Source organism: Coloeus monedula, assembly GCF_965178545.1.
Source record: "Coloeus monedula genome assembly, chromosome: 6".
NCBI lineage: Eukaryota > Metazoa > Chordata > Aves > Passeriformes > Corvidae > Coloeus > Coloeus monedula.
In genome coordinates, this window is record NC_138786.1 from 13358016 (window position 1) to 13377241 (window position 19226).

The 19226-nt window shown below is 40.5% G+C and overlaps 1 protein-coding gene across 1 annotated transcript in view; it reads left to right on the forward strand.

The window, feature by feature from the left end:
• The first annotated feature begins 5176 nt into the window (after positions 1 to 5176).
• Positions 5177 to 19226, forward strand: part of PDE3B (phosphodiesterase 3B) — an 82952-nt gene continuing 68902 nt past the window's right edge. The window contains exon 1 of the mRNA XM_082283590.1: positions 5177 to 6438. Coding sequence (XP_082139716.1) covers positions 5443 to 6438 — 996 coding nt within the window. The 5' untranslated portion in view covers positions 5177 to 5442. The remainder of the gene's footprint in view (positions 6439 to 19226) is intronic.

Genomic DNA, 19226 nt, shown 5'->3' on the forward strand with positions numbered 1-19226 from the left:
AAGATAATGTTTTTCATGCCATTCAAGTTCCAGAAAGTTTACAGTTCTTAGGCATAAGATTCTCCCCCTGTAGTCTTCTCACCCCCTAGTTTTGGATTTTTTGAGTAGTCCAGTTGAATAAAGTTCACATTGTCTACACATTGCTGTGCTATTTTTTTTATATTCCAAGGGGGGACACAGCAATTGATGGGTTCTCACAGGAGCTCCAGCCCAGGTGGAATGGAGAGCCTGAGTGTAACAGCAAGGTTTGAGAGAGTATTGAGGGCAGCTGGAAAGAAGGTGGTGGTCAATATTCTCCTGCCTCCATCTTCCAAGGAAGCTTTGCTTGGATCCCTCTCTGCACTGTGCCAAGGAGCCCCCAAAGGCACAGGGAGATGTATGGGTGGTCACAGAAGTTGCTTGCAGGACCCTTGGGCACCAGGAAAAGGGCAAGAGCATCCCTGGGATGCTGTGGGAATCACACACTGGGCCCATCCCTGGGGCCCAGGCAAGGACTGCAGTCAGGCAGCCAAATGCATCCAGGAGCTTCTCCACCTCTGCCAGGGAGCAGGGCAGCGAGGACCCGTTCTTTTTCATATATTTGTGATTTCTTTGTATTTATTTCTTTCTGTTTATCATGTTGACCTTCAGAATGGCATTAGAAATCATTTTCCTTCAAAAAAACCCCCTGACTTACTGTAGTTGTAGGAATTAACCATGTGTACTCGCTGATTAAATGACTTCCCTCTGATTCATTCTGCATTTTGCTCCTTTACACTACCATCAAGCACCTCTGTGAAAATAAAGGTCCTTCATTGGAAGCAGGAATATTTTGCTGTTTTCTGTGGAATGCTAAATTTGATGGCTTACCCATGCCTACAAATCAAATAGGAATAAAGACTACAGATCAGCTTTACAAATTCAAAGGCTACTCCCTCAACTCTTACACCTCAATTTCATTGTTGGTAAGGTTCTGAAGGGATACCAAACCAGCACAGAAAACAAATGGAAGAAGATAATCAGTAGTTGAGACCACCGGCTAAACTACATTTTAAATCTAGTTTTAAGGTCTCTAGGAACAAGTTTGAGTGTGTAAATGGGGACATTCACACAGAAGCACTACCAGTTGGTAGTTTTGGCATTGCCTCTGAGTTTCCTTTTTATTTTTCATCTTTCACCAAATTAAGAAAAAACCAAACAAAAGTGACTTATTAGGTGAAGAAAACACGTGGTTGGTTTTTAAGAAACATTTTATTCTGTGTGTATAAGAACCTATTGGGAAAAATGTGAGCTTTTAGCAAAATGTCACTATGCTGTTGCAGTTGTCCTACCACTGTGACAAATAACAGGCAAGTCTGTAAGACTCCTGTAGTTTGTCTTATGTGAGGGTCATTGACCACTTACCACTGTAAGGATCACTGGGAATAACGATGGTGGAAAATGTGGAGGTAGCTGGATAAATAAATACTTGCCATTCCCTCAGTCAGAAAAAAAACCCCTCAAAACAAAGCTATAAAAATAGTTATCCTCTGAATTAGGAGAATTTAAATTAACTGGTTTATGACTGCATTTGGTTCATATTCTTATGTTAAATATAATTTCTATCTGAAATATTCATCATCATTATGTTTTTCAGAAGTGAATTACGAAGTCATATACACCCATCTTCTCAAAATCTGATTTCAAGTGTTTTCAAGTTTAATCACTTAGGAAGCAAAAGGAACCCCCATGTGTCTCAGGATCAATAGAAACTAACCAACAAAACTTGACAAAATAGATTAAATTGTCAATAAAGTTAATAAATATTTTCCACTGTAGAGATAGATATCACCAGCTTATGAATTTTGCTAGTATAGATTTAGTGAAGAAAAAAATGTCTTTATTGCCAAATCAGTTACGAGTTGTTCTACTTTACTGTCAGTATGCTCTGGATATAAACACCATGTTCTTCATAGTCTCATCCACGAAGAATTCCACTTTAAAATTAGGTCTGGTTTTGAGTTTGACAAAACAAATGAAAATTCTCTATTAAAACACAGTGATTGGCAGCAGGGCCAGTCTTTGCAATGAAAAACTAAGAACTAACAGTAGATTCTTGATCAGATCTCTCAGGTTGAGTATTCATTGTTATTGTGGTGGCCTGGCCCTTGCTGGCAGCCAAACTTCCACCCAGGCATTGGCTCATTCCCTCCTCTCAGGAGCACAGGGGAGAAAATATAAAAAGCAGGAACAAGAAAGCTGCCTCAGCATAAAGACAGGGAGGTCACTGATGAAACAGACTTAACCTGGAAAATCTTAATTATCACTATTTAAAATGAATATTTAATTATATTAGTATTTATTATTGTTACATAGTCAGACAGCCAATCTGATTCCAATCACTAAGCTACCCACCTTGTTTTGGTAGTGAAACTGGAGTATGAAAAAAAAAAAATAAATTCACCTGAAATAAATTTATTCACTCCAATTTTAATGAAACAGTATGTTTTTCTGTATTTGTTTAAGAAATAGCTAGTGAAAAGTTATTTCTTTATTCTAAAAAGTATTCTGTTGCAAGGAGCAATTTAGTTAATGCTCTTGTAGTTTACAAGGGACACTAAAGTACTCAACCAAGTTTTCTTTATACTGAAATTCTTCATTATTAGATTGGAAACTCCTCAAGACAGGGTCCTGTAATGTAGTAGGAAGAGTGTTGTTAGGCAACAGAGACATTACTAAAGACCAACTATACTCCCGTTGCATTTTGGAATGTATACATTTCTTCAGCACACATATCACTGAAATTAAAGCTAACTAATTAATGATAAATAATCTGAAAAAAGATAGGAAGGTGGTAAAGTACACTGTTAGTACAAAGTTATGAGGGTAGGAAAGATAGAACTGACTGAGGGAATGTGCTTACAGCTTCACATCCTGAGTTCATAGGCAGGTGAAATTTACTGTAGATAACTGAAATGTAAACACAGAAAAAAATCCTAATCTTACCTATAAAACTATCGACTGGATGTAGATGTTAACAATCAGAAGGTAGAGCCTGGGATCTATATACTTAACGCTGTGAAAACAGTGTTCAACAGAACAACTTTCAACAATGCTTAGTTTATCTGCTGTCTCACTTCCCTAGCAAAGCAAAACAAATGAGAGAAGGAAAGAAACCATTATTTGGACTGTGCTCGTGTCTTGAATACTGGGTGTAACTCCTGGTCTCCTCTGCTCCAAAAGCATATAGTGGTGCTCAAAAAAAGAAAAAAATCCCCAGTAACATGAAAAGAATCTGAAAAAAATATGCCCAAACTCTCCAGCTTAGAAAATAAATATAAGACTGAGGAAAGACATAAAATCACGGGTTGAAGAGAGGAGAGACCAACAGTTCATTGTTTCTATCAAAATGAGAAGAATATCCATTAAGACAGATAGGAAACTTTAAAAAAACAACCATATTTCACAAAGTGCATAGTCAAGTTGCATTGAGTAAGGACCTTTTCTTGTACTACTCTGCAGATGCTAAAAACCCTATATGGACTTAAAAAAATAAAAAGACTGAGCAAATTTGTGGATTAAAAACCTACTAAGAACTGTCAAGAATAAGACACCACTTCTGATTCAGAAAGTGCTGAAGCCACAGATGGTTGCATTCATGGTATTTAGGGATCATATGACGTCCTATCTCCGTTGTCTTCCTTAGGCACTTTCTAGTCTCCACTGCTACAGATGAATATACTCAAACGTGTTTTAATGACGACTACACCAGCTAATTATTTCTGGAATGCATATTATTTATAGCTGAATAATAAAGAATATGCATAATAGCAAGGTGTATCTCAGCCTTGAAAGCATTTACAAGTACACTTGATTGTGGTCCAGTTGATACCATTAACATATGAATACAAATAAATATAAGAATATAATCCCAAAGGAACTTAACATTTCCCTTTCCAAAAAACTTTTTAGAACCAATGTGTTGGCACAGGCTCTTTGTTAAGTGTACCAAGTCAGGACAGAATTTTTTTCTTTTTTTTTGGGAAAAGAGTGTAGGGGTATTTTTAACAGAGGAAGCTATACCATGGTATTAAAATCCACCAGATTGATCTGCCTTTTAAAAAATAAATCATTACTTATTTCCTTCCTGTGTACAGGAGTTATTTTATTTGCATACTGCATTTTCTGTCAGGAATCATGCTTGATGGTTTCTGTTCATGGCCAACTTTCAGGCCCGTGTCTTGCAGCAGCACTTCCTGCCACCCCACAGCTTCCCCAAACCAGCTGCTGCTCGGGGGCTGCTCAAAAGGGAGGGAATCACAAGCCATGGCACCAACTAATTTCAACAGTTCCTTGTTTCAATAAAAAAGCAAAAAGTGCAACCACAGACGTACCCGAACTTATTTCTGAACCAGTGTAAGTAAAGCAGTACAATATTATGTGGAAACGTGGCTCAAAGGACCTTTGTTCTAAGTAACAAGGTAAACATGCACAATTATAATAAATTTCAGAAGTGCTTAGCAGTTACTTTTCCAGAAGCAAACAAACAGAATGAATGAGCAAAGGCATTACTCAATATGCCATTAGCTGCCTATTTTCCCTTACAGCAGTCTAAACACTCCAACGGTCCGTTCCAAAATTATTATTTTGATCCATTCCAAAGGGATTAGTTGTGCAAATAAACCTGGTCGTGCAACGCGGTCTAGTCTGTAACTTAACGAGGGTTGAAAAAAAAAAAAAAGGTAGAAAATTTCTCTAATCCATACTTACTTCTCGGGTGCTAAAAAAAAAAAGAAAACCGAAAACGGAAAAAGTGATGCTCCTCAGAGGGAAAACACTTCGATACTCTGCGTGTGCTTTACAGCCCGTACGAGCAACTTTTCCGCGGCATCTCGAAGCTAATTGACAAGATAAAGCACAAAGTCGCGCCAGCTCAGCGTTCCTGTCCCTCCATCGCTTCCCCACGCGTCCCTTGCCGCGCCTGCAGCGCCTGGCGGGGGCCGGCCCGATCCCCGCACGCTGCCCCGGGGGGCGGCTGGGCAGATACAGACACACAGATTTATATTTTAAAAAAGATCGCGGGAAGTGCGGTTCCCAGGGCCCGGGGGGAGGCAGGGAAGGCGGGCGAGAAGGCGGGAGGCAGGGAGGGGAGAGCAGGGGGCGGGCGGCGGGGGCAGTTCCCCGCCTCACTCCCACCCCCGCCGGCTCCGCCGCGGCCGCTGCCGCCGCTGGGCGCTGGGAGGCGGCAGCGAGTGCCCGCCGGCGGAGCCGTTTGAGGAACGCGAGCGGGCGAGCCAGACTTTTACCTTTTCTCTCTTTTTCCCGTCCTCACCCACCATGCCGCGGACGCCGCTGCCCGCGGAGGACGAGCGGCGGCTCAGCCCGGCGCCCTTGTCCTGAGGGGATGCGGGAGGCGCGGCCGGGACACAGCTAGCGCGACCCGCGCCTCTCCGCCGTCCTCCCCCTCCCGCGTCCCCGACCACCATGAGGGAAGAGCGAGAAGCTACGGCGGCGGCCGCCTCCCCCCCCGGGGCCGGCAGAGCCCCGCAGCACTGCCCGCAGCCGGACGGCGGCGGGGCGGCCGCCCCCGCGGCGCTGCCCGGCAGCGCGGAGAGCCTGCGGAACGGATACGTGAAGAGCTGCGCGACCCCGCTGCGGCAGGATCCCCCGAAGAGCTTCCTCTCCTTGCTGCTCTTTCCTACCGCCTCCTCCTCCCCGGCTCGGCTGGCCCTGGGCGTCCTGGCCGCCGCTGTCCTCTCCCTCCTGGCCTTTCCCGGCCGGGGCAGCGCCCGGGGCCAGCAGGACGGGAGCAGCTGGCGGAGCCCGCGGCCACTGCACGCCTTGCTGTGCCTGTCCCGCTGCCTCAGCCCCCTCTTCAGCATCGCCTGTGCCTTCTTCTTCCTCACCTGCTACCTGGCCGGCGGCCGGCGTGGGGAGCACGGCGGCGGCACGACCCGCTGGTGGCTGCTGGCGCTGCCCCTGTGCTGCTACTCGGGGGACTTCGTGGCGCTGCAATGGCTGCTGCCCGCGGAGGGGCACGAAGAGGAGCCGCAGATGTTCCTAGGAAGGCTCCTGACGGTGATGGTGTCGGTGGCAGCGCTGACCCTGCTGCAGAGCTCCCTGAAGTTGCGCCGGAGCCTCCTCGTCTTGGTGTTCTGCAGCCTGGTGTGGCTGGTGTCACTCAGCAGCCTCCAGGCGCTGCCCCCAGCGCTCGGCCCGCTGCTGGCCGGCACGGTCGGGGTGGCAGGCTGCCTTCTGGCACTCTGTGGCGGGGAGCACGGCATCTTCTCGGCGCAGAGCCGAGGAGCGCACCACCAGCATCACCGCCACCCACGGCTCCCCAGCGTGGAGGAAAAAGTGCCTGTGATCAGACCCAGGAGGAGATCTAGCTGCGTGTCCTTAGGGGAAACTTCGGCCAGCTACTACGGCAGCTGCAAAATGTTTAGGAGACCCTCGTTGCCTTGCATTTCCAGAGAGCAGGTAGGTTTCTCCGAAACTTGAAGGAGAAACTTTTGGAGGAATGAGCGCCGCTCCATAGCTTTTCCTGACTGCTGTGTCTGTCTGTGCTGGATGTCTGCTCACTAACAAACTCCTGCTAGAGGAATGGAGGAGAATGTTAGTCCCTTAGCGGGTTTCTCAGCTCGGTTCTGCAGAATCGATATAACCCTTTATTTCTGATGGGTGCTAAATCATAATAATGTATTTGCCGTAGAACAGAAGGCTCGCTCGCTTTTTATGCAGTCTCAATTATTAAACAGCAGTTCTTATTGATTCGAGCGAAACCTCAAACCAGACAGCTTCAGCTATCAGTTACCTTGTTATTTTGTTTCTTTCGCGAAGCCCCCCACCTCCTCCGCGTCTGGCAGCCTTTCCGAGAGAAAGAAACCACAGCTTTCTAAGCTGCTCGGCACTTCTGGTTCTTCCCGCTTTCTATCGACAAAACCATTGCCAAGTGCTTAAGAAATACCAGGTTTTGAGGGATATTATTTATCGAATGCTGGCGTTGTTTGAGTGGCAGCTGTCCTTCTGCCCTGCAGATGACTGTCGTTTGCTCCTCTCTCTCCCTCTCTCTCACCCCCTGCTCCTCGCTCCACCTAAGTTAACGTTAGTTTTGGGTTGATGGGTTTTAAGAAACTTCTTTTTACTGAAGAGAGAGCTGTTCAGTAGGGGCTGGAGGGATGCCCGAAACGCTCAGTTTTCTTGAATGGAACTCTGTTGGTTTCTACCTCCCGGAAAACTTTTCAATGAGTCTTGTTTTTTGTAGCGTAAACCCCCGTGCGTGTGGGGGAGTTTGTTTTTATTTGGGCACTTGCACGTCAACTGTAGGAACATCGAGTTGTGTTGGAACTGGCCCGAGACTGCTGCAAGTGGATTATCAGCCCGTGGTAGGGGGGAGAGTGAGGGGAGTGTATTTAATAAACCTGCAAGTGAGCAGTTTCTGCGAAGTAATTGTTGCTTCAGAATCCCCCGTCTGTTACTGTCGTGGCTGAAACTCATCGGTGCCAAATGAAATTTTCTATTTTTTCTTTGACATTTATCTTATAATGCAGGTCTTGTGATTGACTGTGAGTTAGGTCTGAGGAGGTACGAGGTGAATCTGAAGCAGTGGAGTAGTTTTTGAGCATTTTCCTCCCTCAGTTTGCACAAGAGAATTAATACAGTAATTGTTTACAGTGATTAATACAGTAATTGTTTCTGCATAAAATGTTAAAATGCAAGTGTGCTGTGACAGTCTTCAGAAATAACTCATTCAGTAAGTTGCTGATTATCTAATGCATACAATGAAAGAAACATTAAAATATTGTACTAGTAGTTAAGATATGTAGGGACTATCATATAATAATTTACTTTCTCTGTTCCCTTCTGGATAGTAAATATTCTCTTTTTCTGTCACATTTGTCTGTAGCACAGAAACCTCAGAAAATGTGATTTCATTAACCTTCCTAATGATAGAAGATATTTGTTCATATGCAAGTTACTAAAAGCTTTCTTTGACGTTCAGCTCGCTTCTTAAAGGCACGTGCATATTTCAGGTTAGGGCATTCATTATTCTTCAAGTAACATCATAAATGTCAACCATAACTAAACACATAGAATTTATTGGCAGTGCTTAAATCATACGTGTTCATAATAAAATGTAACTTTGGTAGACTTCCAGAATTTGATATCTTTGTTATCACTAGATGTGAACAACAAAGAGATATGAAGTTCTTAATTTTCCTAATAATCTATTATGCTTTACAATAAATATTTGTGCTTTGCTAAGCACAGTTTAAGTGAGATTCACAGATACATGTTCTCTGATGTATTTTATATGCAGTTTTACAAGGATAACACAGGTTAAATCCTCTGATCTCCTGTCTGACTTGGAGAGAGATCAGACATTGCAGAGCTGATAAAACATCAATTGTTTGGGCAGGGCTAGGGAAAAGTAAGCCTGTAATGTGTGACTTTATTTGAATAAACAGTACAAGATTTTTATATTGCTTCCTTGAAACTGAAGGAATGTATGTGCTTTATGCTTTTCAGAGCATCTATTATGTGACTTTTCTTTAAGGGATGATTACACATTTTGCAAATCTTTATGAAGCAGTACAGTGGTTTTTTCCAATATTAATATTTCAAGGAGTTTAATGAACAGTGTTAGGAAGATCAGTACAAGGAAGGTGCTGCTAGTCCACCATGACAAAAATACTTTGATGAATGAGAGATATTACTGTGATGCTATTAGATGTATGTTGTGCGACTATCACAGATCTCTTATATGTAGAAGAAATTTATGTCAAATATAGAATAGCAGGTCAGAAGGGTATCCCAAGGATCATCTGGTCCTACCTTTCTTGGCAAAACCACTGTCTAGACAAGCTGGCCCAGCACACTATCCATCTAAACCTTAAACTTGTTCAATGTTGGGGAATCCACCACTTCTCTGAGGAGATTATTCGAGTACCTGATTGTTCTCATTGTAAAAAAATCTCCTTTTGTGTAGATTTTAGTTATTATTTGATGAAAATAGAAAATGTTAGTGTTGAACTTAAATTTTCAGTACCGTGTTGATTTGAAGTTATATGTGTTCTCTGTGTACTTAGGTAAGTACTTAAGAAAATAATTACATTTATTTGATTGTTTGGGGTTTTTTTTCAGCCAACAATTCTAAGGGGTCTGTGTGAATGGATGGAGGGGGAGCAGGATGGAATACTAACACACGGGGGAACGTGCAACCAGCAGCACATACACACAGAAACTGGATGGAACTATCATTGCTTTCTGGGGTACACGTGGAAAGAGGCCCTCTAAGCATGATCCTGTAGCAGCTTGCAAATTTGAGCAATCCTCATGACAAATATTTAGATATTGCTTTCTGTACTTCAACAGGTGCAGCAATTACGAGGCTGGAAGGTTGATAAAATTAGATTATTCTTACTTTTTATACGAGTACCTATATTTACGTTAGCCATCAAAATATCTAAATTCATGCTGTGTGTGTCTCCTCTGCAGTACATGTTTAGCAACATAGTTTGAGGTAGGAGGAAAGAAATTTCAACAGATTATATCTTTATGTTTTTATCTAAGTATACTTAAATGCCAATATCAAAATATATAAATACACATAGAGGGAAACAGTATGACTAAAATTCCAGGTAAAAATTTTGCAAAGGTAATGCCTTTTCTGAACTCTACTATATTAACACTTCTGCCAAGAGAAATTGATATGATTTTAGCAGTGAACAGGCTGTTTGTATTCTTACTTCAATATTCATCTTGGACCTAGAGAAGAGTTGCAGTAAGACTGCAGTATTGACTGGTTTATCAAATTTTGTGTAGGTCATATTTTGACTGCATGTATTAATTAGTTGCTAATCTGTTAGCTCTACCTATTGCTACTAATATCAAAGGGCTTATCTTTATTGACTGTTGCACATTTAGCACTTAATTTATAATTTCTTTTTTGTCTGAAAGCCAAATCAGGGAATCTAAAAGGTGTTTATCAGTATTGCAGATCTTGTAAACACTATGTCCTGAAACATACGGTAGTAAGACTTGTTTATTCTTTAACTTAATAGTGGACATGTATATGAGAGCAAACAGCTCTGTGTAGGAAATCATACATAGGAGCTTCTCAGAGCCCAGAAAGAATATTCATATTTTTCCTTGAGTAAAGAATAGGCCTTCCTAATTAAATACACATGATACATGACCAAAAAAGTCTGCAAACAGACTTTTTTTGGTTATCTGACTAAGTTCAAACATGTAGGAAAGCTGGGTTATTTCATGGACAAAGACTGCTTTCATGTTGCACTCTGTTAATTACAGGAAGAATTGTCTTGTGGTTAGGGTTGGATTGACCACCACCTCTCCCCAGTTGCTGTTCCAAGATATCTCGTACCTTTGATGTATTACCTTAGGAAGATCAGGACTTGATTTCAAGAGTCTAAACTATTTGTGTAACTTGAAATTAATGCAGTTCCTTATTTGCTCATGAAATTGACATCTGTGTCTGTTACCTATTTGTGAAACAAATTACACTTTGTCCTTAAGTTTTCAGGGTATAAACTTCCTAGTGCAGAAGCTGTCTGTTAATGTGTATTTTAGAGTGTCTTAAAATTGGTATGCTCAGACACTGTTTGCAGCCCAGAAACATGTGAACATTTACCTCTTGAGTGCAGCCAGTAACAAAATATAATTCTCCTTGCTGTGTATTTGACAAACCAGCTCTTTGCTATTTGAAGTTTCCCCCTCACGATTCCAGTGACTGTTACCACAGCTGTACCTGCATGGCAAGATGTGTTTCTGTTGCTCACAGAGTCTTCCTGTCTCTGGGGTTTGTCCTATGGGGAAAAAAAATCAAGGTAGCAGTGTGTGTTGAGCTGTGAATGGAATCAATTCGAATGGGATGCAGCTGAATGTGAGGAATGTGCAAAGGGAAGGATTACGTGGTGAAAGCAACAGACTTAGAAAACTGTTTCTGCAACCATATTTTGGATGGGTAGGATTCTCTTGTTTCTGGCTGGTTCTCTCCGACAAAATATTTTGAGCTAGTTGAAATTTGAAATGAGAAGGCTCTTGGTCTTTCTCTCTTTCACTCTCTCGGTCTTTCTCTCTTGTAGTGTTATGCCACAAGGAAAGGATGATTGAAGCATGGTTTGCCCATAGAGGGGTCAGAGTTTAAGATGGTGTCCTCTGGCAAAGTTACTCCTAGGACCATCACCGAGAATGACAAAGAAGGGTTTTAGGGAGACTGAGTGCACTTAAGAACTCCGTTAGCTAAGTTTACCTTAAGCTGGCTTTTAGATACCCAAGGCTTGGTGGCAGTTTATATTCTGCATAAGTAAAAGCAGGCAAGTCTCTGAGTTGTCTATGTAGCAGAGGAGGTTGACTGTTGCTTCAGGTGTGTTTTCCTGGAAAGAAAATATAAATGGAGAAAGGAAGGAGATCAAAGACCTCTGCTGTGGAAATGTTGGAGAAATTTGTTGGAAGGTGAGGGCAGCATGTCACAGAGCACCAGTAGGAAAGAAAAGAAAGAAACTGTGAGAGATGGTTCCAACAAGTGCATAATTGACTGTATTGAAGAAAAATAGCAGAATAAATAGCATGAAGTACTAATATTCAGTTTGAACCAGGAAGATGTTTTAAATTTATGAAAGAAACTTGCAGCGATGAGAAACAAAAGGTGCCCAGGAGAGTCTCTAGAATGAAAAAGAGGGGGCAGCCTCCATGCTGGGGTTTGTGAACAGTGTATTCTGGGAGGTTAAATATGAAAGGAAAGAGAATTGCAAGAAATTGGGTATATTTTCCTGAGAAAAGGTCTCATCTTTTCACACAATGTATATCTGTGCAGGTACATGTCTGATAGTACTCTTCTAATAGTTGAACTTGAGCAATGGAACCGGTTGTAGTATATTGGCCTTAGAAGATGAAACCACAGCAAATTTTATGAAAAAAACATGAATGGGAAGTGAAGAAAGCCTGTGGAATATGCCTTGACACAGGGCAAGTCTGCAGTGTGAGCTGAACTCTCAGAATCCCCATGACAGTGTCTCACGTCACAAGTGAATGCCAGAATGATGCATGCAGGTGGGGCGAGGAGTCTGTTACAGCTTGGGCCCTGTGTGACATTTGATTGGAAAGTTGTATTTCTAAAAAAGCTTTTTTATTCCTGTTTTGCTTTTCTGATACTTTAAAATGAAAACTTCTTGCAGCCTTACCACCCTCAGAATAAATCACTGAACAAAGCCAAATACAACTATTAGATGATACCAATTGCTGAAGATGGGAAAGAGTAAGTACTGTACTTTTGTGAAAAGATTAGGGATTACAGGCAGAGAAGTCAGGGGATGTAGTCTGTTCTGTTGCTGGTGTAAAAAATTCTGGAGGAAAAGAGATGAGAAACTTTTGTCTGCCAAGTGACAAGAGTGGGCAGACCACAGGAGGCTACAGACATAGAATATTTTGCTGGAATCTCACTGATTTTTCCAGGATAAAACTATGTGGAGAGCAAGCTGAAAGAATAGTTGAAGATGAGAATAAAAGAGAGTGGAAAGAAATGTTGAATTTCAACATTTCTTTTCCAGTGGCTTAAAACAATGCTTAACAAGATGCAACGATACAACAGAATAAACTGTAATGGTGAGAAGAAAAAAAAGGGGACTTTCCTGCAACTCAATAGCAGAAACGAAAATTTAAGGTTAAAGCTAGGGCTTGGATTGGTCAGGGCAGACTGTGCAATGTCTGAGTGATTGTTACTGAAGCATGAAAAGTATCAATAACTTTAAGGATCCAGTGGCAGTAAAATTGTACCAGAGCCTTCAAAACAGACAGGAGCCATGGATGTTAATAAATGAGAGTTCACAGGGTAACAAGTAAACTGGCAGATGATGATATGTGGGGAAGGGAAGTGTGAGAGAAATAGGTCAGGGAACTCTGTGCTTACGGAAGACCAGTTAAGTGAATGGTCTTATTGATGAGTGTGGCAAAACAAACTGTTCTAGGAACTAGAAGGGCCATAACAAGGCATGACTGCTGAAACAAAATGTCAGCTTCCAGAGCAGTTTTATATTTGAAAATGGATCATACAGCTGTGAGGAAGGGCATCATTCATATAAATACAGGCAGCTGGTGACCAGGAGTAAGTTTTGATGTGCTTAGTTTTTCACACAGAGCTTTTGTATGTAGCATGTTCCTTTGAAACAAGTGCAAATTTATTGGGAGAGGGACAGACCAGGGCACAGATACCCAAGTAGCTTTTTTATAACCCTCTATTTGTTTGATAGTTCAATATTTATGAAAAGCAGTGCTGTTATGCAGAACATTTGTGACCACCAGTGTTCACTTCACTTTGTACAGGAGGCAGTGAAAAACCCTGGCATATTTTCAATTCAGTGACTGATGAAATGATAATGTTGACAAGTTTTGTTACCCAGTATTGAATTGCCAACCCTAATGTCCCTTTATGAAAACCCAAATACCTTCACTAAGTTAAAGGCATGTTTGCTGTCTGTTCCCTGGGTGAAAGAAGGACCAAACCATGAACTGAAGAACACCAGGTGGCAAAGGGTTTGACATTGCAGCAAATGTTTAGTTTGTTGTTCATCTGATAAATAAAAGGTTTTTTTATGGAATATGAAAATTGTATTTTCCTTAAATAATTTGCTATTTTTAAGTTATTCAAGATGCCATAGAAAATGTACCATATGAGACTGTATTTGAGTGCTTTGGATTTGATTTTGAGAGATCTTCCCTCTTTTTATGAGGAACATCCCAGGTTTTTTGGTGTGAATTAGAGTTACAGGTATGTTGGTTTAGCTATATCCATGCTGATGATGGTAAGTGGGAAATATGAATGGGGTTTAATCTGGGGAGAGTTCATTCATTATGCCCAAAGCATATGCTGCTCCCCTACCCCAAAGGAACTGTACCTCTGAGGGGTGGTGATACAGAAAGCCTGTGTCACACCTGCCTGTTAATGTCTATTGTCAAGACAGTTATGTTAGCAAAGCACTTAATACAGAATGAACTTTTCTAAAAGTGTGTGAAAGTTGAAGTTACCAGAGGGAAATTTTATCAGTTTTATTGAAATAACAACTTAGTTATGACCCCCTGCATAGTCACTATGGTATTGGGGTGTCTCTTTATCCTTCATTACTGGTCACGCTTCATTTGTTTTTGATTAATTAACCCCCTTTAACAAGATAGGATCTAAATCAAAGGGTAAAAAAAAAGAGACATTCTTATACTAGATTTAATGTCTGCATGACTTTTTTTCTGCTGTGACCTAAAACTAAAGGCCAGTGTTTTCACTTAGCGTCTTTTTATTTTTCTTAGACAACTGATATTACGTGTTCAATCACAACATATTTTTAGGGGGTTGACTTTATTTATTTTTTCCTCCTAAGTATTGTTGTGTGATAGCTGTTTGCCACTCCAGGAATATAATTTTGTTCTTTCTGCCTGGTAGAGTCTCTTAAAAGAATTCTGAATTTCTAAGTACTCTAAAGTTACTAATTTAAGAAGTACAGGATTCATAAAGGACAAGTATCAGTGAGGTCTTCTAGTACTTTCTGGCTGTCCCGAATAGTTTCCATCCTTTCACAGAAGTTGCTGATACACCTCCTGTTTTTCAACACTTGATGTCTGCTAAACAGTGACCCTCAGACACCTCATTATCTACTGTGTGAGGGCTGTGTGGTGGCCAAGGAGCCTCACATCGTGTGTGCTCTACAGGCATGGGTGGCCTCCTAGCTGGGCTTGTACCTCCACTAGTGAGCTGACTTTTTGTGAGCCTTCTCCGAGGCAGGGATAGGTCTCTGTATTCATCGGACATCATAAGTAGTTAAGAAAAGCCAGTGTCATGTGTGGTTTAATGATGCTAACTTAAAAAAATTAAAAGGAATGTGTTTTGAGAGAACCCTAAGTGATTCTTGTGTTGATTAGTGTTCATAGTGGCCTTCATTTCATTTGATTTGCCACCTGGACAGTGTAATGTGTAAATACACTTATAGGCTCTTCCATACCTGCTCTTGCAATTCTGTAGTTTCCTGCACATTCTCCCTCCCTTGGAATTAGCCTCGTTACATAGTATGAAATTAAATTTCAATTAATTTAAACTGCATTTCTGTAGATAAAAGCTCTTACGTTCAGATGTGTGAGTAGACAGGGAGGGAAATTTGTGTTGAAACCTGAAGGTGTGATTAGCAGGCTGAAAAAGTTTAGATCCTGCTGTGCCTGTGAAACACCATCTGCTCTGGCAGCGACTGCCCTGAAGGAATTGGCTCAGGTTGGAAGGAGTAAAGGCACGCTAGCACAGTTTTCCTCTTGGCCAGTTGGATCTGCAAGAAGCAGACTTTATTTTGCTCAGGGAAAGATGAATATTGGTCTAGGTTTTCCTGTTTCCATTGAGATTGTCCATACAAAAGGGCACTGAGACGCAGATGTAAATAAATTGTTAACGATGATATGATTATTCCTAACATGTTAGCATAGGATAGAGCATTAGATTTCATATTTTAACTAAAATACACAGGCTTGTCTTGTCCACCTTGCATGCATCCTCCTTCTGTCCTTGTTTCAGCTAACTGCGTTTTTGGCGCAGCAGAGTATCCTTCTGGGGATGACTGGAACACACTTACAAAGCAAATTTCAAACAAACGTTGCAATGAGAGAATTTCCATAGATTATTCACACAGATGTTTAGGCATCTTCTAGTTTTTCTTTCTTTTTTTTTTTTTTTTTTTGTTTAAATAGTAAAAAAGCTGTGACTTGTTACTTAGGATCTTTCCAATGATTAAAGAAATGTAGTAGGTCTGTCTGAAGTTAAAATTAGTTATTACTGTGATTTGAAGAACAGCTTTTTGCTGTTACAGCAAAGCACACTTGAAAGTATTTTGATTATAAGTATCTGTTAACTTATTTTTAGGCAGTTGTAGGAAGCATTAATTAGAATTTATATCAGCTTTTCTTGCTAGTTTTTATTCAGCAAAGCAGAATATTTCCATAGCTTGATACTATTGAAAGGCTAATTTTTCCTTCTATTTGGAGTCTCTGCTTGAACAAGTTTGATTAAGAAAGAAGAGTTTGGAACAGCTTTTGTGTTAATGACCAGTCTTTTTTTGTCACTGCTGTTAATTTATTTATTTTTCATTACTGGCAGCCTGTTCATTAGATGTCAAAGAATTTCCAAAAAGTTTGAAAATAATAAGTTTGCAATTGATTGTCTGTGATGTCAAGGTGAAAATAAGAAAATGGGAGTAGATGAGAAGAGGCAGATGCAATGCTGGCTATAGCTTTAAGTGTGGTCTGTGTTTTCAAATCCTCTGAGACAATGACTGTCATGTCAGAGACATCTGCAGAGTGGTCTGATGAAAAAACCAGTACTTTATTCCATGTCTGATGGGTGAGAATTTTTTATGAAGAGTAAAAATCAAAACTAGATGAGAGACCCTAAGCTTCAAACTGTGTTGTTAAAACTGAGAAAACTCAGTGCTTCCATGTAAGATTTTCACAACTCATTATTCAGCACAAAATTTCAGGACAAATTAATTTAGAATCTGATATTACACCTCTAAACATGAAATTGATGTCTTGTTTAGGAAAGTGTCTTACAACTTCAGAAAATATTTAAACTGTGTTTCGTGTAATAAAGAGATGCCATTTCATGTATCTGCACAAGTCAGTACAGTTTCAATAATGGACCTCTAAAGGTATATTTAGTCTCATGTAATTTGTCTTTTATGAGACTGTTAAAATCTCCTTGCTAAAGATTTGTAAGTCTTCCATGCTTGCCTTAACACTTGTTCTAGTAGGAAGCTCCCTAGAGTCAGCAGAGCACTTAAGCTTTCAAGTGGAAAAGAACATGTGTTTTGCAGTGTTTAAGGATTGAGATTATAGTCCTTACTTGTTTAAAAATTCACAGACCTTAATGTAATTTATAACTTTAGCAAGTGTTAACAGTCTTGAATGCATTCCTAGAGCTATGTTTCTTTCACCTGTCTGGTGATGGATATGTTTGGTGTGCCTTTAGAAGCCACATCTTTATTTTTAATTATTTGGGCCTTGAAAGTACAAGAAAAATAATTTTCCAGGAAATTAATGTTCAAAAGTAAATTGCTTATTTTATGGTCTTTTTTTTTGAAATATAATTTTTCTTTCTTTTTCTTTGTCTTTACCTTTTCTTTATTTACAATAATTTTAGTACTTCTTTCTACCAGAGTGATCTTTCTCTTTCTTTGTTACAAGATCAGTACCATAATTTGGTCCAAAATTACAATTGTCTGCTTCAGCAGAGATATGAAAATGTTCTGACTCAAAATACTTTATCTTTTTAGAAACATAGCAATCAAATTATTGTTCAAAAAATTACAGAACATTTGCTAACGTACAACTTGTATCACAGAAGAGTTAAATTTTTTTTTCCCACTTACAGCATTAAAATGTTTCTAGAATATGTTACTTGTAACTCTCCATTGTTGAAAAGTTATACACAATTCAGCTACATTCAAGATGCTGCATACACTTATTTTTTACAGTCACACAGACCTTCTTTTAACTTGATACTACATTATATGGTAAAGTTCTTTGTTCATTTTGCTTTTTTAGCTCTGCAGGTTAGATGCAAGGTGCTCACTGATCTGCTTCATTCTCCTGAAGTGCAGCTGCAAATTTGTTTGTGAGATCTGAGATCTTAAGATGTGGGCTTTGGTAGCCGGGAGCTTATTCTTTGCTGCCCAAAGAGAATCTGCATGTCTTCAGGAGGTTCAAAACTCAAAAAAATCCCCTGTTTGTTTATTTCCTGGATGGAGGGGACAGAGGTTTTCTAGATCGGTTTGGGGTTTGGTGTTTTTGTGTATGTGTGTTTTTTTAAGAATACTAAACCTTTAGGTATCTTGTTTGTTTTGCCTTGCTCTCTTCTATTGTAAGCAAGTGAGGAGGGAGAAATAGGAGTAGTATTGACTCAAGGACTGCAGTTGCAGCAAGAGGAGCTGGCTCACTAATGATAACATGGAATGAGCTGTGCCTCAGAAAATAAATACTGAACATCTTCCTCCCTTCACTTCAGCGTTAAAAATGGAGGGAAAGAATCAGAGGATTTGTATTTGTCATTGTACCTTCCTGCAGTGTTTGAGAGCTACAGGAAAGCTTTGCCTGATCTTTATAATACTGATGTTGAATGTAATCGAGGTACTTCATTCTGAGTACAGCTTGGCTTGTAACAGGATCATTAGGAGCAGAGGAATATTTTGTCCTGATACCTTGAGCTTTATTTACCTCCATAAGGCAAGCACATTTAACTGGACTTCTGCAGAACTTTTTTTTTCTTTTTAAGGAAATGTTGAATTTATTTCTATATCTGAGTTAATACTTTGGTTCAGCATATCTGTTAGATTCCCTGCTGTGTCCCAGGTCTGTCCTGTTCTTCCCACCAGCTCTGATTCACTCTCTGAGATATTCTGCAGTGGTACCCCTGCAGATTTCGGTAAGAAAGGTAAGCCAAGAAAAGCCAGAGTTAAAAAGAATGGTGAGTTCCCTGCCTCTCTCTTTTGGGATGTCACCTACCTTGGTGGCCAGAGTTGTATTTTTATTCCTGTATCCCAGAGCGTAGCTGGAGACAGAGCTGAAGAAAACTATATTATGATGGAGGATTCCATAATCAGTGGATTGTTATAAGGCAGACAACAATTCTGAGTATTTTAAAAGTACTAAGTCAGTAGTATGTGGATAGATTTCTAATCCTTGTGGAGGCTTTTGTTCATCTTTATATATAAATATCTTTTAGTGCCCTCTGACGGAACTTGTTTGTGCATGTTCTTCCACCTGCTTCTAGTCCAGTCACCTAAAATCTCATTTTATCAAAGATATCCTTGGCGACCATTTTATGTTTTAGTTTTGGAGAGCTTGTCTGAACCTTGAATCCCATAAGCTAAAGCCATCGTGTGGCTCGTGACTTTTCTCAGGGCTCCCTAATCCACTGCTGAATAGAGTTAGGGTGGGAATCTTTTGTATCTTGCTAGCCTGTGCTGGTTTGCTTCTCTTCCCTACAGGGGTATTGGGGTTCCTCGACATGCCTTGTGCTATCCCAGGTTTTTTCCCTATCATTGTCTCCTCATCCCTGAAAATTCTTGATCTCATTCTGGAATTTCCATAATCACATACCAGACTACTTCCTTTATTTTTTTCCTGGGCTGGCTTTCCATTCAGCTGGGGAAAATTGTCTATGGGTGAAGAAAATATTTATTTCTGTTTTTCTTCTGCCTTCCTACAAACTATGTGGGTAC